The sequence below is a fragment of the Erithacus rubecula genome, assembly GCF_903797595.1.
Source record: "Erithacus rubecula genome assembly, chromosome: 1".
In the NCBI taxonomy this organism is placed as follows: domain Eukaryota; kingdom Metazoa; phylum Chordata; class Aves; order Passeriformes; family Muscicapidae; genus Erithacus; species Erithacus rubecula.
Window position 1 is genome coordinate 168,973 of NC_136658.1, and position 27,457 is coordinate 196,429.

General features: G+C 48.2%; 1 protein-coding gene across 1 annotated transcript in view; it reads right to left on the reverse strand.

The window, feature by feature from the left end:
• Positions 1-295: 295 nt before the first annotated feature.
• Positions 296-27,457, reverse strand: part of C2CD3 (C2 domain containing 3 centriole elongation regulator) — a gene marked incomplete at its 3' end in the record, with an annotated part of 33,792 nt that continues 6,630 nt past the window's right edge. The window contains exons 10-32 of the mRNA XM_079316202.1: positions 27,123-27,235; positions 25,503-25,621; positions 24,771-24,893; positions 23,666-24,025; positions 23,258-23,409; positions 22,686-22,932; positions 21,803-21,986; positions 20,577-20,757; positions 19,366-19,538; positions 18,685-18,805; positions 17,124-17,392; positions 16,702-16,791; positions 15,315-15,896; positions 14,257-14,562; positions 13,061-13,199; positions 12,315-12,379; positions 11,598-11,776; positions 10,797-10,897; positions 9,827-9,967; positions 8,486-8,694; positions 6,773-7,739; positions 6,033-6,135; positions 296-424 (exon numbers count right to left, since the gene is read on the reverse strand). Of these exons, the coding sequence (XP_079172328.1) occupies positions 296-424; positions 6,033-6,135; positions 6,773-7,739; positions 8,486-8,694; positions 9,827-9,967; positions 10,797-10,897; positions 11,598-11,776; positions 12,315-12,379; positions 13,061-13,199; positions 14,257-14,562; positions 15,315-15,896; positions 16,702-16,791; positions 17,124-17,392; positions 18,685-18,805; positions 19,366-19,538; positions 20,577-20,757; positions 21,803-21,986; positions 22,686-22,932; positions 23,258-23,409; positions 23,666-24,025; positions 24,771-24,893; positions 25,503-25,621; positions 27,123-27,235 (5,053 nt within the window). The remainder of the gene's footprint in view (positions 425-6,032; positions 6,136-6,772; positions 7,740-8,485; positions 8,695-9,826; positions 9,968-10,796; positions 10,898-11,597; positions 11,777-12,314; positions 12,380-13,060; positions 13,200-14,256; positions 14,563-15,314; positions 15,897-16,701; positions 16,792-17,123; positions 17,393-18,684; positions 18,806-19,365; positions 19,539-20,576; positions 20,758-21,802; positions 21,987-22,685; positions 22,933-23,257; positions 23,410-23,665; positions 24,026-24,770; positions 24,894-25,502; positions 25,622-27,122; positions 27,236-27,457) is intronic.

Here is a 27,457-nt window from a genome sequence, read left to right on the forward strand (position 1 = left end):
TGGCTGAAGGGCTCAGTCTCTGCATGCAGCCAGCTTGGCAAGCGTGCCTGGGGCAGCTCTATTCCTTCGGGGAGAGCTGGGCAGAGAAGATGCTGGTGATTCTCCTGGTGTCCTGCTCCCAGAGCTGGGGCTGGGGCAGGCTGCTCTCTATTCCCTCGGGGACAGGCGTGCAGAGAAGATGCTGGTGATTCTCCTGGTCTCCTGCTCGGGCAGGCTGCTCTCTATTCCCTCGGGGACAGGCGTGCAGAGAAGATGCTGGTGATTCTCCTGGTCTCCTGCTCGGGCAGGCTGCTCTCTATTCCCTCGGGGACAGGCGTGCAGAGAAGATGCTGGCGATTCTCCTGGTCTCCTGCTCCGAGAGCTGGGGGCTGGGGCGGGGGGCTCTCCGGTACGGGATCCCCCCTGGCACGGCTCCACTCCTGCCCTGGGGAGAGAAGGACCTGCTGTCACAGCCCTGCCCTGGCCCTGCTGCCAAGGCAAACCACAGCCTTGTGCTGGAGGTGACAAGCTGGACACAGAGAAAGCCATCCCAGTGAGAAAGAGAACGATCTGAACCCCAGAAAGGGGCTCTGGAGTGTCACCACCCACCCTCAGCCAAAGGAATGACATGGGTACAGCCACTGGGACCTGACTGCATTTTGGCTTTCAGTTATTATTTTGCTTCATAATTTGCAGAACCCTGAAGACCAGATCTCCTCACAGGGGAAAGGCAATGCTCTGTTGCAGCAAATCTTAAGCCTGCTGGCAGGACAAGGCAGGGAATGGGTTGAAACTAAAAGAGGAGAGATTTAGATTAGATATTGGGAAGAAATTCTACCCTATGAGGGTGGGCAGGGCTGGCACAGGTGCCCAGAGCAGCTGTGGCTGCCCCTGGATCCCTGGCAGTGCCCAAGGCCAGGCTGGATGCAGTTTACAACAATCTGGTCTAGTGGAAGCCACGGCAAGGGTTGGGGCAGGACAAGCTTTAAGGTCTCTCCCAGTCCAAACCATCACTGCGATTCCATGATAAATGGGATGGTCCAGGCTCAGCTGCCTGCAGGGTGCCCAGAGAAGCAGCCCAAGAGAGGAAAAGCCCTGGTTTAAACAGAGTCATCCCCTCCCTGCTTTGCCAGCAGCCTCCCAAAGCCTGGCTTTGTCCCTGATGCTACAGCAGCACGAGAAGAGCTGTAATTTCAACACACAAACAAACACATTTCTCCCCAGCTAGCTGTGCCTGTGAAGCACTGAGAAAAGCAATCCTGCTCCAGAAGCCTTCAGGGGAGGAAGTTGCAGGGCCAGGAAGGTCTCTTGGGAAACTGATTCCCCAGTCTGGCCTTTCACCTACATCCCTGGGCTGCTTCTCTGAGCCTTGGGAAAGGTCTCCTGAAGTGCCCAGCTCCCTCCCAAGAGACACAGCACCACGACCCTGTTTTGTGCACTTGGACATGCACCACTGGAGAGGGAAATGGCTTTTCTAGGAATAAGTGAGTCCTCGTGTTTGGTGATCTGTGCACTACAGGCTCAGGTGGCAGCCTGCAGGTAAAATACTTTAAAACACTTCCTGTCTATTGCACTGAAATAACAGACATGGATAATTAGGAGAATCTTTGCTTTGCTCTTCCTTCTTCTAAACAATTCCCCAGTATGAATTTCCCTAAACCAAAATGTAAGGAGCCAAGAGAGATTCAATGCAGACCTGGCCACAGCAGCAGCTTAAAAACCAGCAGAGAGAGCTGCTCACTGGGCAAAGCATTTCCCTTGGACAGGGCTGTGCAGAGACCAGGACAGTAGCTCATTCTTGCCACGCTGTGTTCTGCCCATCTGACAAGGAACAGGTCAGGAGGAGTGGCTGGAGAGGGCTAGTGACTGATCCCTAAGTTCTGCACAGCACCTGAAAGCATCTCTCTAGGAAATTGCCCCAGTCTGCCAATTAACCCTATTTCAAAGGTGCATGAAACTGCATTTCCTGCTTCCCACAGCTCCCTTTTCCCATGTGCCACGTGTCCAGCACAGCCAGGGATGGAGAGCCAACATCTCCCATTTCCAATGCAGGAAACAGAACCCCAGAATGGTTTGGGTGGGCAAGGACCTCAGAGCTCATCCAGTCCCACTCCCTGCTATGGGCAGACACCCCCCACTGTCCCAGATTGCTCCAGCCCCAGTGTCCAGCCTGGCCTTGGGCACTGCCAGGGATCCAGGGGCAGCCACAGCTGTGCCAGCCCTGCCCACCCTCACAGTCAATAATTCCTTCCTGACATCTAATACCCCTGAAACACTCTGTACTCTGAAGCCAAAACACAAGGGCAGGTGCCTGATGATATTTGATGTCACCAAGGCAAAGGAAGCAGTCTGTTTGCTCCCAAAGTCAGGAAACCAGGTGTGCCTGGAAAACACACCACTGGCATGTTGTTTCAGATATGCTCAGCTAAAATACACCTCCTCCCATTTTCCTACCATTGCCCAAAGTCCAGGATGAAGTGGTGTTAGGATGTGTGCATCTATCCTAATGACCTTCCTAAAAATGAGCCTCTGGCTTGAGTTTAGCACCAGCTCTTGCTGCTATTTTACATGGACAAGTGGGACTCAAAATGAGCGAGGTTTGAAAGCAGCATTAGCACTCCCAGCTCAGACAGATGACCAGAATCACAGAACCATGGAGTTACTGAGGTTGGGGAAGACACAGAGGATCATGGAGCTCAACTGCTCCCCCAGCCCTGCCATCACTATCCCATGTCCCCAAGTAGCACATCCACACAGCTCTAAATTCCTACAGAGACAGGGACTCACCACTGTCCTGGGCAGCTGTGCCAGGACTGGACAACCTCTTGGGGTAAGAAATTTTCCCTAATATCCAACCTAAACCTCTCCTGGCACAACTTGAGGCTGTCCTGTCCCTGTTCCCTGGAGCAGAGCCCACCCTCTGCAGTCCCCTCCTGTCAGGAGCTGTGCAGAGCCACAAGGTCCCTCTGAGTCTCCTTTTCTCCTGCCTGAGCCCCTGCCCAGCTCCCTCAGCTTCTCCTGGTGCCCCAGACCCTTCCCCAGCTCCCTTGCTCTTTTTTGGACATCGAACCTCCCTTTGATCCATCTCAGGGGCAGTTTTATCCTCCTGCATAGTTTCCAGAGCACGCATCTGAAATGTGTTTACACCATTCCTCCCCCAGGAACAGGCTCAGGTCAGTGCCCATCCCAGGCTTCTCCCTCTCTGCCTCTGAGACTCTGAGTGTCTGGTGCTGAGCCAGGAAGCACACATGTTCCATGGGGAAGATGCAAGAGGAAAGGGGACTGGAGCACCGAGGATCACACTTCACTCTGCTTTTTATAGGAATGGCAGTGACACTGAAACCAGCTGAGGATTATTGAGTGCCTGGGTGCCAGGGGCTGGACTAAAGCAGATCCATGAGAGGACATGGCCCCTTCCAAGGTCAGAGAGCTCCAGCCTTAGAGAATGTTTCAGCACTGTGGCTCAGCAAGTTTGCTGGCAGTTTTGTTTGCACACAGCAGGGAGGGCAAACAGATCCGTGCTACAACCTGGCACTGGCCTTGCACCCACTCCTGCTTTCCAGGCAGGAAATCAGGCAGACCCAGCAGACCAAGAGGAAACAACACAACCAAGAAAGCATGTTTAGGCTGTTGCTGCCATTGGCCTTTTTGTAACACATAAAGCCTGTTAATCTGCCCAAGGCTGTGTTATTTCCAATTCACACTCAAGGTAAGTCTATGTATACACAAATATGAAATATTCTGAGTAAAACTGGTTTCCACACAAGTTTCTTATCATTTTGGAATATCCCCAGAGGTGAGGGGGAAAAAAAATATCACAGTATTTAGAAAGGGACTTTAGCCAAGGGCCTGGAGTGCCCTTGGAGGACAAGGGGGAATGGCTCCCACTGCCAGAGGACAGGGTCAGATGGGAAGAAATTCCCTGTGAGGGTGGGCAGGGCTGGCACAGGGTGGCTGCCCCTGGATCCCTGGCAGTGCCCAAGGCCAGGCTGGATGGGCCTTGGAGGAACCTGGGATGGTGGAAGGTGTCCCTGCCCATGGCAGGGGGTGGAACAAGAGGAGCTTTGGAGTTCTTTACCACCCAAACCACTCTGGGATCCTGGCATTTTATGGAAAAGCTTATTAAGGCTCTGATTTTTCAAATCTATCCTCTAGCCCACACTGAGAGCAGGTGAGCAGTGTGGAAGACAAGCACTGGGAAGTTCCTCAAGAATGGGAAGTGTTAGTTTGATGCAATGGAGCAAAGAGGTGAAAAACAAAGAGGTTTTGTGAAGGTCTACAGAACTGTGATCCCTGGAAAGTGCTCAGAGCATCCATGCTGAGGCTGAGCTGCTGCAGCAGCTCCTCAGGGCCCCATGCTCTCACAGCAAAAGTTGAGACAACACTTCTGCTCTCAAATGCTGCCAGCTCCTGTGCTGTGACTGCCCAGCTCCACACCTCAGCACTGCCCTGTCACTCCAGGAAGGAAGATGGGAGACCAGGAGTCAGACAAGCCAGGGAGAGGGGGCAGGAGCACTAGGAAGGCCAGGAGAGATGTTTGCCAGCTGCCAAGTGAGTGAGGGCTCTGGTGATGTCCAGAGGACAGCTCAGATTTCAGCCCTGCTTGATGTTTGCTGACCTGTGCAGAACCAAACCAAGTCCAGATTTAGAAACTGATGTCCCCAAGGCCAATTAAAAGCAAAACTATGAGGAAGCACTTTTTTTCTGAACTCTGTATTGGTAGCAGTGAAAAACTGGCTCTGCACAGTGAGAATGTGGTGCACAAGGCATAACTGAATCCTGTCTCAGCACACACTGCAAGTGCTGCAGCAAAGCATTACTGCCAGCTAATCCTCACATTAAGTGCTTTAAGATCAAAATATCCAAACAGCACATTGCTAACATTTTACCTAATTAGTAATAATTTGCAGGGCTGTAGTTCCAGCCACTCAGCTCAGAGCTGCACAGAGGGGATTCAAGTAAAGCTGGTATTAGTATTAAACCACAGGTGCCTATGACTTCAGAGCTACTAGAGCCTGTCTGGGTCTGTTTTGATTCTCCAGGCAAGCTGCTCCCAGTGACATCAATGTTTCTTATAGTGATTGTTTCGTAGGTCATAGGAACAGGAACAAAGGCATCACCTTATCTGGGAGTGGTAAACAAACAGCTGCTGCACACCCCCATCCACATCAGCACCACAGCAGAGCTGGGGCTGGAAAAGGATCCTGGAATTCCAGAATGGTTTGGGTGGGAAGGGACCTTAAAGCTCATCTCATTTCAACCCCTACCATGGGCAGGGACACCTTCCACTAGACCAGGGTGCTCCGAGTCCCATCCCACTTGGCCTGGAACATTCCAGGGATGGAGCAGGGGCAGCTCCTCTTGGCAACTCTGTGCCAGGGCCACCCACCCTCACAGGGAAGAATTTCTTCCCAATATCCAAACTAAACCTCCCCTCTTTCAGTTTACAACTGTGTACCCTCATCCCATCACTATCTGCCTGTGTAAGAAGTCACTCTCTTTTTTATAACCCCTCTTTATGAACTGAAAATAAGATACACATGTAGATGTTGAAACAACCAAACCACAAACCTCTCACAGAGAATAAATCTTCATGACCACAAAAAAAAGCAAATCCTCAGCAAACCAAAGCTTTGGTGCAGGAGGAGCAATCACTCCAGTTATTCTACTATCACAGAACCATTACAAGACTCCCTCATTTCATCCTGATCTAAAAGAGATAAACTGAAGCCATAATTACCATGAGAACTCCTCAGAATTAGCACAAAGAAGTGTGGGTGAGAACCTGCCACTTCCAGTGACCCTGATGGAGCAGCATTTCCTGAGCATACTGAACAACTGGTTGATATAAAGGCATGGGGATGACAGACAACACAGGCATGTTAAAAACCATCCTCACAGAGAGAGGGGCTGTTGGGAGCATTCCCCTGACACAATTTGAAACCCATCACATCTAAGCTGAGTGCTGGCAGGCAAAGGAAGGGACAGGCTTTGTTCCTGCTTTAAGGAGTGGACTAAGTTGGATAATAAAGGAAAGGACATCCCATACTTACTTCTGGAGATGTGGAAGGACGAGAAGAAGTGCTGAGCAGTCTCATGGAGGCTTCCATCTCCTGGGGTGGAAGGAAGAAGTTTGGAACAACAACAGGATCAGATCTGAGCAGAGCTGTTAAGGAACACCCTCTGACAGTATGCTGCATGGAGGTCCAGATGGAAAAAACCTCACCTGTTAACAGGTCCCAGATAGTAAATTTCATTTGTTTTAATCATTATTCCATTGTTCAACACTTGGTTTTCTCACCTGGGCTCGCAGAGCATGGGACACCAACTTGCTTTAAAACAATACCTCACAAATTCATAGAGGACTTCATCCTGCAAAAATTCCAACACTTAATCCAAGATTTGTAATTTGTGCAAGAAACATTAAGAAGTATTTTAAAAGCAAAATAAAGCATGTTTCTTTTAATACAGGAGAAACACAAGAGTTCTAACACATGGGAAAAAAAAAAACAAAACAACCCACTGAGAGAAAATGCAAGAAGACATGTCAGAACTAACCAAAATGAAGTGACTTTCACAAATTACAAAATTTATCAGCTGAAAGTTTTAAGGAAATCACCACCACTGTGAAACAGTGTAATGGGGTCCTCCAACACATTCCCAGACCAGTTCTGGATTCATTTCCCAGAGAAGAGCTTCACATAGCAAATTTATGTCCTGAGGCCAGGAAGATGCTAACTAAGCAGAAGAGTCATCAAATGCAAGCAGTGTTTAAGAAAAGAGTAAAGGATACAAAGGGATTTTTGGTTTGCTGGAGTGTTCTGAGCCTTCCACTGGGTCTTCACTGCTGTCATCAGGGAAGCTCTCACTGTTTCTTTCTGAGCCAGCTTGGGCTGACACACTCTGCACACAGTTCTCATCAGAGCCACTCCCTTCTTTGCTTTGATGATCTGCATCTACAACCTCAGCATTTTCCTCCTCCCCTCTCTCAGTGGCTTTTCCACTGGTCAGACCCCTGTCTCCTGGGAATGGCAGCAGCTCCTGGGAGCCTGGACCCTCGACCCTTCTCCTGATGGGTTCAGTGCTCAGTGCTCTGCTCCAGGGGCTCTGCCCAGCAGGTGCAGGCAGCTCCTCCTCTGCTGCTCCCCTGCTGCTGCTGAAGGTCTGGAAGTCTCCTGCTGCTGCCCAGGGGCTGTTCCCACCTGCCTGGGGGCTCATGGCTGGGCTCAGGGCGCTGAGCACGCTCTGCCTGTTGCCTTGCAGGATGCTGGACAAGGTGCTGCTGCTCCCTCTCTGGGAACAACCTGCATCTGTGGAGTGCTGCTCCTCAGGCCTGGGCTCCAGGGGATGCTGCTGGGCCCCCTGCCCAGTTTCAGAGACCACACTGGACCAGGGGCTCGTCCTGTCTGTCATGGTTGTTATTTCATTAAGAGCTCGTGGTTCTATGATGTCTTCTTCGTATTCTTCCTCACTGTGTGGCTGGATGGCAACAGCACCTTCATCCTCCCGGCTGCAACCCCCTGGATGCTCATCTTCAGGGACAAGGGGCCCCAGCAGCTGGTGCAGCATGTGTCTGTCAAACACAGAGGCCCCAGTGCTGCAGGGCTGCTGTGTGTCACTGGAAACACTGGGAGCATCTCCAGCTCCAGGGCTGGCTCCTGCCTCATTCCACCTGGGCTCATCCACAGCTCCCTGCCTGCTCACGCTCTCCAGATGGGCATCAGAAGCTTCTCTGCTGGTTCTAGTTATAGTCTGCAAGTCTGGTTAACAAAAAACAGCATCAGTAAATGCACGGAGCAACAATTCAGATGAAATCTGATTTATCTGGGGGTTTGGCAGAGAGTCCTCAATGTAATGATGGTTGGGAGCTAAACATGCACAGCTTTGCAAACACTGCTCTGTTTTCCACTGACAAGGCCAGAAGAACAGAAATGCTAGGGAAAAAACCAGAAGCATAAGAGATGAAATTATTGAGAAATTTTACAAATTCTTTAAAAAGCTCCAATCGCTTATTCCTGCTTCCCATTGAGCAGATCCTATTCCTTGCTTGCATCCTCTGAGAATTGAGATCACCAGTATTAGGTACAGTGGCCAACTATCTTGAGGCAAGTCCTGCTCCAAGGGAATGGTGGAGGACATTTGGAAAAGAAGGATTCTGGAGCAGATTGTAGAGGAAGGCATGTAAAAGAGCAGTAGAAACAACTGTTAAGGATGACAAAGGAAATAAAAAGAGCAAAACCCTGGAGAACAGAGAGGAGGGAAAAAGAGAAGATCAAGGTGGCAGGAGAATGGCAAATTCTGGCATAGTAGGGATGTGCCCTTCAACTGTCTCCTGGAAACACTGCTACCCTGTAGGAAGCCATGGGCAGAAAAAGCAGGAAATCACTTTCCAACTGGCAGCAGCTGTAATTCTGGGGTCCAGTTTCTTCTCCATTCTGGTAAGTTATTTTAAAAGCATCAGCAGGGATTTGATTTCCTTGTCATTTTGCTCCTCACAACAACTTACCATTGATTAGGCTGCTGACCTGAGACACCAACTGACTGGATTTTTCCAGAAGATGGCAACCCTTGGGATCCACTTCTCTGCCCATTAAGCCCTGATGGTCCCTCTCCCACTCCTCATGGCTTGGTTTGGATGTGCTGAAGTCAGGGAAAGACCTAGTCAGCTTCTCACTGAAGTATCTTTGAACCTCATCCAGCTCGCTCAAGTTTTTCCTGCAAGCAGTGGAAAAAGGGGAAAATAAGCCTGTGGCAGTTGGGTTTAAGTTGGATCATTTTAGTCAACAACATGTAAATATGCAAATAAAAGCAGATCAGTAGGCAAGAGTTGAAACTGCTCAAAGCAAAAGGATAACACTCCAGAACAAATCCTGACTTGGCTATGAAACAGGCTGGAAGCTAAAAAAGAGCTAGTACTAAACTTACTTAATCAAAGGAGTTGGATTTGAGATGGCCTTCCAGTAAAAGTTAAAGCCAAGGATATTACTTGACTTATGGCTGAGCTTGATAAAAATTTGAGGATTTTTATGTGCTTAAGATCTAGGGATTTTATGATACATCATTTGTGGTAGCACAGGAAGGGATGAAATACCTCAGGAAATCTTCCACTCCTATATTCTTACAGATAATGGATACTGTTCTTCTAAATTTATACCTCATTTAAACCTAGAATCTAGTCAAGAGCACAGTGCTTCTAGCAATAAGAAAGCATCCTGATGGGCAAGGGTGGCCCGTGCACCCCAGGAACGCTCACGCCTTGTCCTCGTACCTGTGGAAGCCACTTGAAGGCACTACTGGCCTCACAGCACCTGTTCTGAGACAGCAGGAGCAGGATGGATACATCCAAGCATTCCCTCCAGCTCTGGAAACACTCCCCTTCCACAGCTCCCCACGCTGCTGCAGCATCACAGTCCTGCATGGAGCCCCCACCCAGCCCCACCTTCCAGCCTCCCCATCAGCTCCTGCAGTTTCCCTTCCATCTCCTCAGGATCCGTCCCTGTGAGCCGTGCCCTGCCCAGGCTGCCTCACCTGAGAGCAGAGAGCAGCCCCTGCTGTCTCACCTGAGAGCAGAGAGCAGCCCCTGCTGTCTCACCTGGGGGCACAGCCCAGCCCCTTTGCCTCAACTGAGGGCACAGAGCAGCCCTGGTGTCTCACCTGGGGGCACAGCGCAGACCCTGCTGTCTCACCTGGGGGCACAGAGCAGCCCAGCCCCTTGTGCCTCACCTGGGGGCACAGCCCAGCCCCTTTGCCTCACCTGGGGGCACAGAGCAGCCCTGCTGTCTCACCTGGGGGCACAGCCCAGCCCCTTTGCCTCACCTGGGGGCACAGCCCAGCCCCTTTGCCTCACCTGAGGGCACAGAGCAGCCCAGCCCCGGGCGCTGGCTCCAGCCCCGCGCTCTGCTCCGCCTGCTGCAGCCCCTCGTGGAACCGGCGCACGTTCCTCGCGTGCTCCTCCTGCCGAGCCCTGCGCACGCCAGGGGGGCTCCTCCTGCCACACACAGCCTGTGGTTACTGCCAACACCCAGGCTGCAAGAACATCCCCCATCCTGAAACCCACTGGAGAGACACCGAGGGTGAAACTAGTCCTTCCAGATGTCCACCGCAATGTCATTCAGTGCTTCAGATTTATACCAAACTCAAGTTAATGGTGAGGCCGGGAGGGAGCTTCCCACACCTGCTGGCAGGTCCCAAGCCAGTTGTTCAAATCCCAGAGTGGTGGCCCACAGTCCCTCTGAACTTCAAAGACACATGGGAAAAGGATCATCTCTGTATTCTAAACAAACAAATTGTGAACTACAACGCTCACTCGTTTGAAGGGACAGAAAGCAGGAAGACTGCAGGGTATCTGACAGTCTTATTCCTGTAGTATGCAACACTACAGCATTTCACCTGCTGTCATTCACTGCTCATGGAAAGCAGTTAAGGCAGAATAGAAGAGATCTATCAGGAATACTCTATCCTAATTTACACTTACTGAGAAAAAAACAAATGCAGACACAACCCTTGTTCTTAATCAGAGCCTGGAGAAAGAACCTGCCTGTTTTAACAATGGCATCATTTAAATCCTAACTTACAAGGGTGCAAATGAAACAAGTCAGGAAGCATCAAAGACAAGGAAAAGAACATCTGGGTTGTGCCAAAAGGATTGCTGCCTCCTGCTCCTCCCTTTCACTGGGAATGCCCACTTATTTTTAAACCCAAACACAGCAGACACACTTTGACAGAGTGTACCACGTTTCCAGCAGAGGCAATTTGCTTTAGAGAGGTCTTTCTGAGACCTGAAAATAATCAAGAAGGTTGTCAGCCTGTGCACTTACAGCTCCAGAGCGGGAGCACTGACTTCCTTTGACGAGGGATTCAACATCTGCTTGGACAAGCTTGCAGAACCACTAGGACATGCTGGAAAGCTGACTTGCACCTAGAATGAAAAGGAAAAAGAATGCTGTACATGAGTCTTTCACAGCAGGAAAATAAGAGAAATTAAGGTATTATCCTGATGATCTAACAAAACCTCAGACTTTCTAAATAGCTTTAAATATTCAAATGATTTCCCAGCACTGAGCCAAAGCAGTATTTCACAACACTTTCATTTCAGACACTTTTGTTAACTCCCTCCATACCAAAGGGTAAAGTGATGGAGAGTAGGATAAGGGCTGCGTTATATATCTATACCACACCCCTGCATACCTGGGAGAATAAAGAAAAAGCCAGAAGAAATGGCAAATATCCCAGGAAAACAGATTCCTGCTGAATTAGATGTTTCCTAACTAACTAAAAGTGGAATCTACTGTATGTTTTTGAGCACCAGCTGTCACCCAAAGCAGCAGATATTGCCATGCTCCCAGACACCCAAAGGCATCGAGTATTCTCCTAAAATTCCTGAACACCCCTGAAGCAACAGCAGAGTGAAGCCAATGGGGCTATTGAGGGTGTAACTGGCACTGCCAGCAGCTACCATGGAGCTGGAGCAGAGTGCCCATGGCATGCCCGGTTTTGGTGCGTTTCCAGTGCCCATTTCCAGGTGAGCCCGAGGGCGGGAGGGGCAGCAGAGTGCCCATGGCATGCCCGGTTTTGGTGCATTTCCAGGTGAGCCCGAGGGCGGGAGGGGCAGCACGTACCCAGGAGCGGCGCTGCCCGCGCAGGTGGGCGACGCTCTGCAGAGGGGACACGGCCACCTTCAGCTGCCCCCGGCAGCGCCCGCCCAGGTCGCTGATGTTGTACCAGCCACACACCAGCGGGAAGCCCGACAGCAGCGCACAAAGGTCCACGGACGCAAATCCTATCACGCGCTCCGACTCTGGGGAGGAGGACACAGCACAGGCACAGTGACCCCGCTGTGTTCAGCGGGGAGAAACACCCCCTGGGAGCTGGCCCGGCACACCCCACCCTGCATACACAGGAGGGTTACTTTGGAGGCAAAAACCAGACGGCTGAACCTCAATATGTAAAAAGAAGGAAATAAAAGTATTTGGTTACAACTGGCTGGCCACACTTCAACCAGCTGCAGCAGCAGCAAAGAGCACGTGAAGGAAGCAGTGTGGAATTGCCTTCAGCAGGAAAACCCAACCTCTAAAGCACTGTCAAAATAAAACCAGAGAGAATATGGATGAACCAAGCCCTGCAAGATGATGAACGGGAAAAAGGAGGATGCCAGAGACCAGGAAATTAACAGGTATTCATCTCTAGCATTCTTCTAGCACAAGGCAAAAGATGGCATTACGATTCTACTCTCCAACTCACTTAACAGAATGCATTTTCCTTGCCTGAAATACAAGCAACCTAAGGAAGGGGAAGCAGGAAACACACTCCTCTTAGTAGTGCACTACAAACTTTACCTGCTTTATGCCACACTTTGAAGACCAAGGTTTGCTGCGGATCCAGGAGAAGCTCTTTGGATAATCTGTCAAGAACAAAAACCAAAGTATTTTATGCAAAGCAAGAAAAAGCAGTAAAATGCTTCTCAAGTTTCCATGCCATTTTATCTACCCAGAGAAATCAGTGTCTTTCTGTATTGATGGGGGCAGGAACAAAACGAACCCCAAAATTACTGAGCCTCAAAGCATAACACATCTCTACATAGTTTGGGATTCTCCTTATTCAAGAAGTACTTCCCTCTCCTCACTCTTGCTGCACATTTAAAAGACAGGACAAAAAGCCATGAAGGAACAGACACACAGTTAATTTCATGACCCATTAACACGGTGACAGCAAAGGACTAGGGTTGTGGTTCAAAGCTGTAATGTTTGAAGTTCATTCCTGGATATTTAAAAAAGAAAAGAAATGAAAAAGGAAAAATGAAAGTGCAAAACGTTGAACAGTTTTTAAGTTGTTTGAAGGGATTCAGATATTAGAAACACTGGAGGAGACACAAGATTGGATCACACAGGTTAATTCCTGAATACTGCCACATATGACTTGATCTGCTGAGGTTCTGCTTGATCCTTGAAGCAGTCAATCCATCTGTTTTAATTTAAGCTCAGATATGCAGGTCTGAGGTAAAAACCTCCAAACAAAACATCCTTTTCACAGCTGGCCTGGCTGTCAGACCAGGGCAGGGTCTGTGTGAACCCCCATATCTCACCTTGCCTGCTGCTGGAAGTCCCAGACTGGTGAGTCTGTATTTTCTACCACTGGAGTGGTTACTGGAGCATCTGCACCAGCAACAGCAAATGACACACAGCTACTGGGGGCTGCCACTTCCCGTTCTGTCAAGGGGCTTCCTGAAACGATACAGAACCAAATACAGATTTCTAAACTAATAACAACAACATCTAAAGGCAGTTCAGCAATTGAAACCACACAATAAGCAAAGAAATGCACCATCTAGAAAACACTCCTTTTTCACTGGTGGAGCTGACAGCACGTTACATTTGCAATGGAAGCAAATATTACACAAACCTTTTAAAGTGCAGAAACTGGAATATTCAAGGGAGAAACAGAAAAACCATTTGCCCAAGATCATCTAAGAAGTCAGAAGTAAAGCTAGGAATAAAACCCATGTCTCAAGGACCCTATTCCAGTGCCTGAGCTACTTTCCATGCTGGATCACCTGCCTGGCAGTTATGAAGAACAAAATTTCTTCTTGAAACCACCTTGTATTTGCTTCAGTGGATCAGCTGCCTCTCAGTTAGTTACTTCTAAAAATCTCCTAAATTTAGGGGTTGAAGACAGAAATATTTAAATATTTCTGCAATACTCAAAAGAAACCTCCTTTGTATCATCAAAAACTTTGCAATAATAAACAAAGTTGCATCAGTTTTTCAAAGACTATGAAACATAGAAGATTCTAGAATCATTATAAAAGTCCTTCTCCAGGGCTCAGAATCTCTTACAATTACATACCCTAAAATCATGGCTTGAACTTGACTCTTAGCTGAGTTATCTTAGATGAGTACAGTGAGCCATTTACAAATCTATTACATGCTAATCTGCAGGAGTCTTTAAGATAGGGGTGTCTTGGGCTTGGTTATTCAGTCAATGCTTAACCTGGAGTTCAGCTATTCAGATAATGCTTAGTTTTAGATTTCAGCTGTCATCTCTAACAGGTAACACAAAGTTACTTATATTTTGAAGTTAATTCATTAAGATAGGCTGAACAGCTCAGCCTCTTGCTTTCCCTGTACTTACAGAGTGAAAGGGGCTGCAACACCACGAAGCGAAGCTCAAAATCCATCCCTGCCATTCACTTGGCTGGAGTGGGAACAGATCTCAGAGGACAACAAAGAAAGAAAGAGAAGAAAGGAAAGAAAGGGTGTGTGGGCCTGTGTGTGATGTCACCTTTTAAACTCAGATGCATTGCTCTTTCCACAAGGATGTTGACAGCAACTGTGTTCTCCAGAAACATCGCGTCTTCTTCCTGTGGCTGGGCGCTGGTGACCCCTGAGCTGCCAGCCTCCACCTGCTGCTTGTCAGAGACCTGCTGGCCCAGAGCAGGGGCTTCCCCTGGGCCTTCCTCCTCGCTGCTGCACTCCTCAGCACAGGGGGCTCTGGGCACAGCAGCTGCAGTGGGGGCAAGGCTGACGTGAACACGCACGGCGGCTCCTGCCAGGTCTGCAGCGTCGCATCTGAACAGCGGATAGACACCTGCAGGGGAATCCACAAACACTGAGCCAAGGGAGAACCAGGAGCTTGGAACACAGCTGGGACAGTTCATAACTGCAGAGATCTCACACGAGCCCAGAGGCATTTTGTTTTCAGTCTAATTTCCATGTGAGTTATCACCCAGAAGAACAAGCTTGGAAACATAAAAAGCCACAAACAACTCCCCAAACTGGGTACTCCTTCATTTTCCCCCAGTAGCTCGGATTAAAGCACATTAACTTCCTGACAGCCCTGGCAACAGCGACTGCATAATTTTATACACGTATATGGAGAATACAACATTTACCCCAAATAAAAATTTAACTCTTGCTCTTTCTTCTGTTCCTGAGTGTATGTAGGAGAGCCAACCAGTCCACAGTTCTGGTGGCTGATGAGTACCATGCATACCACAGAAGCCATAAACTAAAACACGAGCTCCACCTCGGTGTGAGGAAGAGCTTCTTTCCATGGAGGGGCAGAACCCTGGAACAGCTGCTCAGGGAGGGCTTGGAGTCTCCACATCTGGGGACATCCCAAAATCCCAAATTCCCGCGTCAGCTGCCCCAGGTGACCCTGCCTGGGCAGGGTGTGGGACTGGGTGATCTCCAGAGATCCATTCCAGCCCCAGCCAGCCTGGGATTGTGTGCAGGACAGAACAAAGCTGTGAACACTTTGCTCAAAGCGACTAGAGAAGGAACCCCAGGGAATTGCCAATAAGGAGGAACGCAACGTGACCCTGTGCTTCAGGAACTCACCACTCACACTCGGAGGTCCCGGGGATCTCTCTGCCAACGCCGCCAGCTCGACGTAGGCAGATCCAATCAGTCGATCCGCATCCACCTCGCCCTCGCCTTCCCTGCCGCACGCCCACCACACCTGGATCTCCAGCCTCTCCTCCCTGAGGAAGCACAGCAGCCCCTGGCCGGCGCAGAGCGCCACGCTGCAGGGAGAGCTGAAGCTCAGGGCGAGGCTGTGCGCGCCGCGGCTCAGCCTGGGCGGCTGCGGCGCGGTGCGGGCGGCGGGCCGGCCGCGCAGCCGGTAGCGCAGGTGGCAGCGAGCGCCGCGCCGCGCCCGCGGCACGCAGCGCAGCGGCAGCCACAGCCGGGGCGCGCACACGGCCACGGCCGCCGCGCCCCGCGCCCACGCCGCGCCCTCCTCCTCGCCGCCCGGCTCCTCGCCGCTCCAGCCCAGCAGCCTGGCAGCCTCCAGAACGCGCTCCCTGTCCCCCGGACGGGCAAAGGACACCGAGAGCTCCAGCCCTCCCGCGACGGCCGGCGTGGGGCCCGGGCAGCGCGGCGCGGCTCCGGGGAGTGTCACTGGGTACCAGCCCCAAACACCTTTGGGAGGGAGCATCTCATCACGCCTAGCCCGAGACAGACAATTGTGCAATTGTGTATTCTTGTCTCCTCCCTACTCCTTTTCCATTAAAAACAACCCTAAAATTTCAGCCGGAGAAAATGGGAACTTTAATGAAAGTAAAGCAGAAATAACCAAGGCAAAAATAAAAACATCATTATTATAAGGTATAAGAATCCCAAAGTGAATGCTAGATAGAGATCATTAATGGACAGATATGTGAATCTTTTTTTCACAGAATATTCTGAAGTGGAAGGGACCCAAAAGGACCACTGAGACACTTCACACATTGTTTAAGAAACAGGAAAAAAAAAAAAAGTTAGTCTTACTCCTTTCTAATTATCTACGATTTTTGTTCCCAGCTTGGACATCTGATAAGCAGTCACTGGTCCTGCACTAAACACTACAACTCATGGACTTGACATCCTTTTTGGACTTTCTCTCCAGAAAACAAGCAGCAGCAAATAAAATCCTAAGGATTTTAGGTGCTGGTTTTAGCTGGCATGGAGTTAAATTTTTTTCACAGTAGCCCCAGAGTATTCATTCAGCCATTAAACATCCTACACCCTAAAAAACAGATTTTCAAACAACAACCTTTCTGTAATTTTCCAAATACAGAATTTTTACTGAAGGTGTGGGAAACATCTTGAAGAACTTTGGTCCAAAAAACAACCCAGAAAACCCCCTCAAAAACAAAACAACCAGCCAAAACAGGAATGAACATAATTTTAAGGAATTAAAATGGCATTTATACAGAATGTCAGCAGTTTAGCACTGCCGTGTTACCTGATCTTCTTGTCAGCAGGTCTCTGGTTGGAATCCTGACTGTCCCAAGAAGATAATCTCTAGATGTTCCATCAGCCAATTCGTCAGTGGCTGGAAAAGAAATGATTTATAAATTCACAGAACTGGTAGACAAGGTTTAGGAGTGACTGACTGGAGAACAGCTGGTAAGAGGTGATCTTGATCACTGGGAGTCTCAAAAACTCTTTGCACAAGGGGAATAGTCTCCGCCAAAGACAATTTAGATAATTGCATCTGTTAGCAACTGCAGAGTTCCCTGCACAGGGTCCTGCTCGTTAGAGGGGGTTTTTGCAAGTCCCAACCCAAACCATTCCATTATTTTATGAGTATTTTTTTTCTATACTAAAATTACGGGGACTTCCACGCCCCTATTCAATCCCTCCAACCGCGCTTGCAGTCCTTACCTGACTCGGTGCTCTGATGGTAGATGGAGAAGCAAATGCTGCCAGAGTGCAGGATCTCCCCCAGAGAAGAGGCCTGCCCAGTGCTGCTGTGCGTGACGAGCTGGCAGAGGAACTGGAGGTGGTGCTGGAACTGGGGGCAGAAGGAGCGGGGCACGGCCGGCGTGCGGCGCGCCCGCGCGCGGGGCAGGAAGGACGGCAGCACGCGCACGAAGGCACAGACCCCTGCCCCTGCCCAGGGCTGCACAACGGGCTGCTGCTGTGCCACGGCCCTGTGACACACAAAACAGGGAGAGAAAACGGGAGAGAATGTGTTAGTGCATGGGCTGCTGCTGTGCCACGGCCCCGTGACACACAAAACAGGGAGAGAAAACAGGGGACAGAATGTGTTAGTGCATGGGAATGCTGTGCCACGGCCCTGCGACACACAGGGAGACAAAATAAGGGAGAGAAGGTGTTTAGTGCACAGGAATGGAGGGAAAACATGCTTCAGAGAAAAGTGAAATGATGGACTAACAGAGTTCTCAGCCAAAATGTACATGGGGCTCTGGCTGCACAGCGTTCCCATCTTTGCTTTCCATCTGAACACACTAGGAACAGATAGGCAATGGTGAGAGGGACTCACGAGTCCATCACTGGTGGCTGTGCTCTTATCTGTGGTTGAGAAAGTACTCAGCATCTTTATGGATACACTACTTTGCAGAATAACTTCCCAGAGAAAGGCTCCAGAAAGAAGCCAAAGGCCAAGCCAATTATTTTTACAGACTGGTACTGACGAGCAAAAGCAGGTGAAATTAGCAAATGGGATAATTTACAAGTAAACCAGACCCAGGCATTACTCAGGTCATGCACCTGAAGGATGAGAGGCCTGAGATCATTCCATTCCCTTGACTTCTCCAAGCACCATATGAAAATGATCCTCACCTTTCAGGGTCTGCTTGAATTGAGATGGACCAGGGGCTTACAGCAATACTGAGAAATGACCATGGCTCTGGAATGATAGGAGCCATCCTTCCCTTGTGGAAAGGACTCCCTCTATTCTAGCCCTCTCCTAACTCTTGAAAATCAAATATTCTGGAACTGGTCCAGCTGATACGACGCCTTTGGAGCAGAAGCCTTCAGGTGGAAAGGAACATGCTTCATTTCCTAGTTAGTTTATTGAGGTTTTCACAGTGAATAGCAAGAAAACAACCTCAGCTAGCTTTTAAATAGCACCAGCAACACCAGGATCCAATGCCCCAACAGGGACCATATTACATCAGCCAATTTTTATATCAGTCATTGGGGTAGAAAAATGTGGAAACATAAGAAAACATGCCCTTCCAACCTGCATTCTTCTGCAGAACAAAATGCTACCTCCCTTTACTGCAGCTTCAGGGAGCAGAATAGCTGCTGATGGTCTTTATAAAGTTATTTAGTCTTTGGAGCAGAACCCATTTAAATGTTGGTCTCTGCAGTTGGAAAATTGGCCAATAAGAATTTGTTCTACTGTCATGGCTCAGCCTGCTGCCTCCAGATAAAGCTGTTCAAAGTGAAAAATGGTCCTTTTTGAATTAGGCTTTACCTGGCTGCTGCTTGCAAACCAGCTGCCCTGTGTATTTGTACAGAAAGTGACACAGCTTCAGCAGTTATTCCAGCTGCTGGTTTCACTGACCGGTGGTACCTCACACTCACATCCAGCAGACCTGGATTAATCAGAGGAAAAGAAGGGAAGAAATGGTCAGCTCTTAGTGCAGGTACATCCAACACAAACAATATTGAGAGTTTGAGGGTTTCTCCCATCTAATCACTGATTTTTTCCTCACTATGGTGTTAGTGAAAGCTGGGAAGAAAACCACTCCTGGTTGGTTTCAGCTGCCAACACTGATATGGATAAAATCCATATTTTCATTTGTCCTGGAGGCATTTTTATAGAACTTGACAGAATTTTACAGGAAAGGACCACAAAAAAAAAAGCCCAACCATTCCTCCAGCACTGCCAAGGCCACCACTCTCCCATGTGCCCAAGTGCCACGTCCACACAGCTGTAAAATCCTGCCAGTGATGGGGACTCCACCACAGCCTGAGCAGCTGTGCCAGGACTGGACCTTTGCGGGGAGAAATCTTCCCTCATATCCAGCCTAAACCTCCCTGGCACAGTTTGAGGGCGTTTCCTTCATCCTTGCTAGCACAGCAGCAGGCACTGCTGTCCTGCTCAGGGGTCTCCACTGAGCCTGGCTTTAGCCCAAGCCCAGGAGCCCCTCACCTGCAGGGTGCGGATGGAACTCCCCCGAGCAGCCAGCGCGGGGAACCAAGGGGAGATTAAAGGTCTGTACCCCCATTTCTTCACGATGCTGCAGAGTCACCATGGCACAGAGCCGTGACAAAGGCAAGGCCCCTCTGGCCACCAGCTGGTCCCTGACATTTGGGTAGTAATACCTGGAGAGACACAAAAGAACAGCACCCACATTTCTCTCACAACTGCACAGAAGTCAGCTTTGAGTGTCTCCAAAGCCTAACCAGCTTTGAATCTAATATCTGAATAATCTCCCCAGCTAAGGGAGAACTCAAGCAAACATATTTCCACTGAAAGAAAGAATCACTAAGTGCTAAAGCAGATAATGCTACAAATATATATTTACACTAGTCCTAACGAGTCAATTAGCAGAAGTACACTAAAAATTGGGATCCCAGAGGAAAACAAGAGAAGGATCTGGTACCAAATATTCTCTACTCTCACTTCCAGTTAATAAATAAAAATACCTCTCTTGCAGAACAGATTTGTAGAACCAGTTTGTAAGTATTAAAAAATACTCTAAACCTTTTCTTAGTGCGTTACTTGGCTTCAGCTTCATCTTAAAAATAAAAATAATCTGGCACTGTATCTTACAAACAGCCCATAGTAATCCTCATACCACTTTACAAATGTTAAAAAGTCTGACTTGTTTACTTCAGAATGAACAGGTTATTATAATTTTCTAAAGCCATTTGTCTTCATGGCTTCCATTCTCCATTATTACTAACAATTGGCTTCAGTAGCCAAAGAAGCATTTTGAACTTACAAAACACTTTCTATTATTTCTCTTGTACTCGTGACCTGTATGAGGGAAAAAAGCAAACCCAGCACAATGAAATTATACTTTCAGCATGCTAGTAAGTAAAATTTCGACGTGTCAAGCATTCAAGCACTAATTTTAGATTGCTATGCTGATTAAAAGATGGAAGAAAGCAAACTAAGAACACACACACTTTAAGTAAGTTGTAAAAAGGAGTAATTAGGACTCTTGGTGGAGAAAAAGGTTCACAGGCTTTAAGTGCAGGTACTATCACCAAACATTGGTGAGCTTACTGTTCTTTCTAGCTATTACTAAATAGTATTACAGAATATCCATCCCAGAGCTGGAGATTTTTCAAGATCAGATCTACCTCTACCTGTATTGCTGTGCCATCTACAAAGAACAGGACCTGGTTCTGTACCTGCACCAGACTTCAAACTGGATTCCTCCACCTGCTGCTCCTGGTGCCATAAATGCACTGACCAGGAGCCTCTGGACTGGGACATCAGCAGGAACCGACAGGGAATGATGATGTTCCTCATTAAAGATGGGATCAGGGACACACAGAGTGGTGGCTGTTCTAAATGGCTTTAATGGGATGCCTAGAAGTCAAGCAGAGCTGGTTAAAAATGGTAGCAACTGCAGCTTTCAACCTCTTCTGCCTGCAGCCCTTCAGGAGGCAGGACCCACAGACAGGGAGTGAAATGCTCTCCTGAGCTTCATTTCACAAAGCTGTACAAGCAACCCATGCAGCCCCATGGCTGTGAGCCACAGGCTGGGAGCTACTGCTAAAAAGGCAGCACAAAAACCCCACAGGACTCAAAACAGAACCATTTCACTGCCTGTCATTTCTCAGTGGGAATACATGTTAGTGATGCAAAGCACACGACACTGTGTTCTTTCCTGCAATTACAACTATTCAAATATTCTTTTATAATCTGAAGAATAGTGAGTTTAGATGGGATACTGGGAAGCAATTCTTCCCTGTGAGGGTGGGCAGGCCCATGTACAGGGTACCCAGAGCAGCTGGATGAGATTTAAAGTCCCTCCCACCTAAACCATTCTATGTTAATCCTAGTGATCTAAACCAAGCAACTCTTCTGTTGGTGCATCCATGAAAATCAGAGAACTGTTAAGGTTGGAAAAGCCCTCCAAGATCATCAGCCCTGCCAAGGCCACCAGTAAATCACCTATCCAAGTGACACATCCAAACATTTTTTGAACATTTCTAGGGATGGTGACTCCAACACTGCCCTGGGCAGCAGTGGAGAGCAAAATGTGCACCCTGAAAGGCTTGTGCATGTAAAGCCTTTGCTGAATTTCACGGTGTACAACCTTGCTGCTCCCTGCAGACTCATCTCTGCATTCTTGTTGGATCAGCTGGCACAGCCCTCTAGCACCTTCAACAACATGTACCATGTGAACAGATTCAGAATTGGGTCTCTTTTTCTCCACTGGGAACTTGCCACCAGCCTCAGACAAACAAAGTTTTTAGTCCAATGACACAGCCCAAGTCCAGTTTTTCCAAGAAAACAAGCACTGTCAGCATGAAAGCTCAGAAAAACACGTTCCCTCTTACTCAGGCAGGAGTCTAAAACAATATTGAATTAAAGCAATGCTCTAAATAAGGGAAAATGACAAACTTACCATCCTGATGCCCTCCAGGTGCCTGCAGTGCCCCACAGGCAGGCTCCTGAACTGGGAAGTGGTACTGGACGTAGCAGTCAGCCTCTCCCCAGACTGTGGACTGTAAGGGAGTGAGTCCCTTCACACCCTCCACGTGGATCTCAAACACATGCTCCACCAAGTCCTCCCCTTCTGGGTCCACCTGCTCACAAAAAACAGGGAAGCCATACAGAAAGGATGACTTTAGGACACGGGGAATATTTCAACAAGCTGCCCAGGGAAGTGGTTGAGTCATCCCTGGAGGAATTTAAAAGCCATGCGGATGTAACATTTGGGGACATGGTTTAATGGTGGCCTTGGCAGGGCTAGGTTAGTGGCTGGATTCAATGAGCATAAAGGTCCTTTCCAACCTAAGCAATTACATGTGATAAGGATCTAAGAAGCCTGAGATGGGGGACAGAAAAATTATCTACCATTTTCCTTCTAAATTTCACAAACACCGAAAGCCTGAAAGAAAATATTTTTTTTCTTGCAAAGCACATAAAAAGCATAAAATCCCTACCTATCCAACTCCAAGGTAGTGGCAAAACCTCCACTGTGAGGAGGCTGTGAGAACTTAGATCTTCTATAATTTTGCTGGTTTTTTTGTTTTTACTGGACTTGTGAAGACAGAAGCAGTGGATATGCAAGGCAGCAAAAAGGGCAATAATATCAAGACTGGTGGGAGCAAGCCAGTGAAAAAAAAGAGTATAAACAATACAATTCTGTGCATAATTTGGAGAATATAACAAAATTGGTTACAGCTTCAAGAAGAGATGGGGGATCATTCATCTGTTAGTGAACTCAGTGCTAAACCCTCTTGACAAGTCCCTAACAACGAGAACAGGGTTCACTGGATAAATACCATTGTGGGTTTCGTGGAGGGTGGATGGTCCAGGGAGTGGGGAGGACGCTGTGTGACTGGAGGCACCATTCCTTCTTCAGTCTTGAGCCTTTGCAGGGCCACTACCTGCTGAGCTGAGCCCATGGCCAGGGTGACCCTGAGGCTGCCGCTGGTGCTGCCGCTGAAAACATCGACCACGGGCACGTGGCCATCCACGGCCACCACTGGGTACTGGGCCTGCAGCAGCAGCTGGGAAACCCTGGGATCCCTAAGAGCAAACCACAACAACAGACAGCCCCAGCACGAGCCACCAGAGTTGTACCCTGCCACAGGAGCACGAGCTAGGCAGGCACCAACCCCCACTCAGCACAGTGACTTTATTTCTCCCACCCTACCTGTGCTTCTGGACAAGGCCAGGGTAACTCACACCCTGCTGGCTGCAGCCAAGGCCTGCAGGGAGCTTGGCAGGGCAAAAACACCTTTTGCTAGGAAGTGCAACTAAGAACCTTCCCACACAACCCCCACACACCATCACCAAGCTTCAGTTAGGATATTTCCCAGCCCAATAAAAAATAGGGAAAAAACAAGCTTACTTGAATGAGATGTAAAACTGATGCAGAGGGAGCTTCACTAATCCCAGCAACTTGTCACAGCCAGGGCTCCCCAGCTTGTTCCATGCTTCAATAATCATCACATTGTTCTTCAGCCGCTCCAAGTGTTTGGGAGTCAATGAAAAAGGCATCACCTGGAAGGTTGAAAGCAGAATTAGCACACAGAATACACTGGAAAGTATTGGCTAAGTACAGAGCACTCCGGTAAGTCTATTTTATTGCACTCTACAGAATTGTGCATTTTAGAGAGGGGAGTTAAAAACCAAAGGTGTATTCAACAGAGCCAAGCAGAGATGTTTCTAGGCATATAAAAGTAACTGAACTATGAAATGTTTGTCAGTGGGGAACACCACCTTTCCCCCAGGGTGAAATGGAGAACATGTGACTTACCTGAGAAAAATTAAAGGCAGGCTGTGCTGTGCCCCAGATGACAGCAGACCTCGTGGCCTCCTCCATGCTGAGCAGCTTGCAGATCAAATACACATTGCAGGAGCTGGGCAGCCCAGAGGCTGCAGCAGTGAAATCCCTTCCATCAGGCACCATGAGCAGCACGTGCAGCAGCAGCCCCTGCTCCTGAGCTGGGGCTGTGCCTGTGGCCACCTCCTGGCACTGCCCAGGGCTCCTTCTGGGCCACACAGGCCTTTCTGCACTTGTACTGGTCCTGCTGGGCTCCTGCAGCCCCCGCTGGGCACTCCCAGCTGTGCCTGACCTGGCTGAGCCCTTGCTGCTGGCCAGGAGCTGCAGGGACACCTGCAAGGCAAGGGACAGCTGGCCAGGTGTGCCCATCCAGAGACCAGGGATGCAACACAAACTCTGCAAAGCACATCACACCCGTGCTCCAGAACTCACCCTAAGCCATTCTGCTGGCTGCAAGCTACAGCTGCTGCTGTAAAATAAACTACACGTGGCTTTATGAGATAAAGTCCAGACTGGAGTGCAAAGCCACACAATCACAGATCAATCACTGCATGGTCTGGATTGGAAGGGACCTTAAAGATCACCCCATTCTCAACCCTTCACCTGCTAATACAGAGAGCTGTTCATCCTCAGAACTGTCAAACCTCTCAAACTGTCAATGCTTCTCAACCAGAAGCTGAGCAGCCTGGTAGAAATCCTGGCTGGAGAAGACAATTCCTGAAGTGACAAGGACAAGGGGCACCAGGCCCCCATGGCAGGAGAGACCTCAGCCCATGTCACATGAAAAGAAGCAACAAAAGCTCCAAGCCCTGAATATGTGCCACTCAAAATCTGCCTGTGGAGTGGTTTCTGTATTCAAGTCCCAGCATATTGACAATATTCCTAGACATGCAAGAGTTTCACAATATTTCTTCAAAACCCTAAGGAACAAAAACTGTTCATGTTATTTTTTATACTGGTCTCACAAACCTTTTATCTGAGACCTGGTACATTGAAACAAGGAGAAAAGAGGAGTTAACAGTAACAGTGTGCAGCCAAAACTAGTAACAATTCCAGCTTGAGATGGTAAAACACATACCTTCAGTGGCCCAACTTGTGTGTGATCTCCCTCTTTTTCCACAGGTATTTCCAAGCTGACACTGAGCAGCTCAGACTCAATCACCCTGCGGAGCTGAAGAGCTGCTGAGCCAATGGCCACAGGCTGAGGGGAGGCAAAGAATTAATTCTGCAAGATTGCTATCAGATTTAAAGAACTTTTGTGAAATAAAAGCTTTCTGGGAAGCCATGAACAGTCACACCCCCTCCCACTCCCACCATCAGTTGTACCAACAGGGATTTGGGGAATCTCCTTCACTTCCAATTTCAAGTCTCACTAGAACAGTAAGACAAATTTTTCCAGAACCTATTTTAAACAATTCCAGATTAATGCAAAAATTGAATAACCTGAGTCCTAGTAAATGAGCAAGATTTCTATACTGAAAGAATCAATTTATTCCCCCAATTAAAAGAAAAGCAGATATCATTGGTGTTGATTAAAACAATGTAAACTGAGTTAACCCCTCTCACCATCTTCATCACAGGCAGATGGCTATGCAAATAATCTGGGTGGGATTGTTGGGGTGTCTGTGCAGGGCCAAGGGCTGGACTGGATGATCCTGTGGGTCCCTCAGAATATTCTGTGGTTCTGGGAAGACTGACCATTTCCCCTCCTAATATCTGACTGTCTGCACTGAGTGCCAGTGGGAAACTGAAAGGCAAAGAATTCCTTTGCTTTTCAATACACAAAGGAGGAACAACTTCCAGTGAGTACCTTTTTCTGTGTGCTTTTCCTCATGTAGATTTTAAAAGCCAGGTCAGAGCCCCACCAGTGCTCGATCATCGTTCCTCCAAACCACACAGGGAACACAGACTGCTGCTGGAATTTCACCACTGGAAGGAAGAGAGGAGCAACAAATACCCAAAATTACATGACATAAATCAACCTTGCCCTGAAGAGCACTCTGTTACACACACAACCATTTAATTCTGCATTATTTGTTAACACCATGGCTGAAGTAAACTGGTTTTCATTTTTGAAGGCCAGCGGACAAAATTAAGATTACAAATTCACAAATAATTAATAAATTATTAAATACATTAATATAAACCAACATTATAACAGTGTTTAAAGACTTCAGGTGACACCAAGTCTCTGCCATTCTAGCATGCAGTAAGACCTGCCCTTCTCCAGTGGGAGAACCCTGCCTCATTTTAACTAACAGAGTTCAAGACGGTTCTTGAGAGACTCAAAGCTGAGCTGGAAATAAAATCACAGCTTCAGGAGAACAGGAGTGTCTGCAAGCAGAGACAGAATCAATTGGCACTCAGTCTGGAAAAGAGTACAAGGAGTACAGTGACAGTATTCACAAGGGACAAGAATGTATTCTAGTGATGACAGAAATGCAGGTTTACACACAGGGAAATTTCCAATGGGATGCCCAGCATTTCTCCACCTTGTCTGGGATGGCTGTGAATCTTTCCCATTAGGCATCTTTAATAAAGGACATAAACAACTCTCAGGAAGGATAATGCCACAGTGGATTGAAGTCTTCCTCAAATTACTTTCAATCCCATCTATTTTTCTGGGTCTCCAAAGAGCTGGACTCCACACAAGGCAAAGAGCAGGAGGATGGAGGAGTTCCAGATTACAAAGGCTGTATTACAGAAGTTCAGAAGAAACATGTTTTCTCTGGCCTCAAATGGAGAATACCCAAGAGAACTCAGAGTATCTCAAGTGCCACTCAGAAAGCTGCAAAGCCAATTAATGATCACGTGGGAGAGTCACCCTGGCATTCCAGTTTCTGGGAAGACTGGGCAGAGAGCACCTTGCTCATCCAGCATTCTCTGCTCAGTGGAACAGACACAGAAATTGTTCTCAGGGACACAAGCACTGGTGACTCTCAGTACAAAGATTAATGTCTGCTGATCTGAGCACAGGAATCCAGTGTCCTTGGATCCAGCAGATCATGTGAGCTACTGGAGATATATATGACAGACTGCAACATCTGGGAAATTATTTATTTGAACTATAAGTATCTTTGATATTTCTAAAAGCACTTGATCATCCTCCCACTATTGCAGAAAGAATATTGGCTTTATGTTCAAGTGAAGGAATGGGATTAATAACTTATTCTTTCCCTAGAAAAAGAAATTTGAAAATCCCAGTATGAACACTTCTTCCAAGAAAACAGTAATTAAAAAATCCCCTGGCTTCCTTCTCCCTGAGAGGATCATTCTTCCACCTGCAGCACAGCAACTCTTTGGGCAGAGGTGCCACTAATCACATTGTGACTTTCAGGCAGCAAAGCAAGTATGTGGAAAACACTAGTAAATAACTTCTAAGAGATGGAGTCAACAAAACTAAATCCAAGTGGGAAAATGATGCCCTTACCATCATCTGTGATTTTACTTGAGGCTACTCGAACTGCTTCTGTTGTTATGGAGACCTGTCCTTGACCATCCTTGGAGGCTCTCACGGGAAAGTGGTACTCCACAAAGAAGGTACTGTGAATAAAAGAGTGCAGGGAGACCACAATCCATCAAGAATCTGGTGAGAGTCATGAAACTGAACACAGCAGGCAAGTTCCAGACTCACTGCTTACTCTAACAGTTGTTTTAGGGTGATTGAAACACCTATTCTGTGAATTCCTTCCACAGGTCATAGATATGCCAGATTCTCCTCCACCAAACCCCCTTTTGTTTTCAGTGCACTGCCAGGCACAAAGT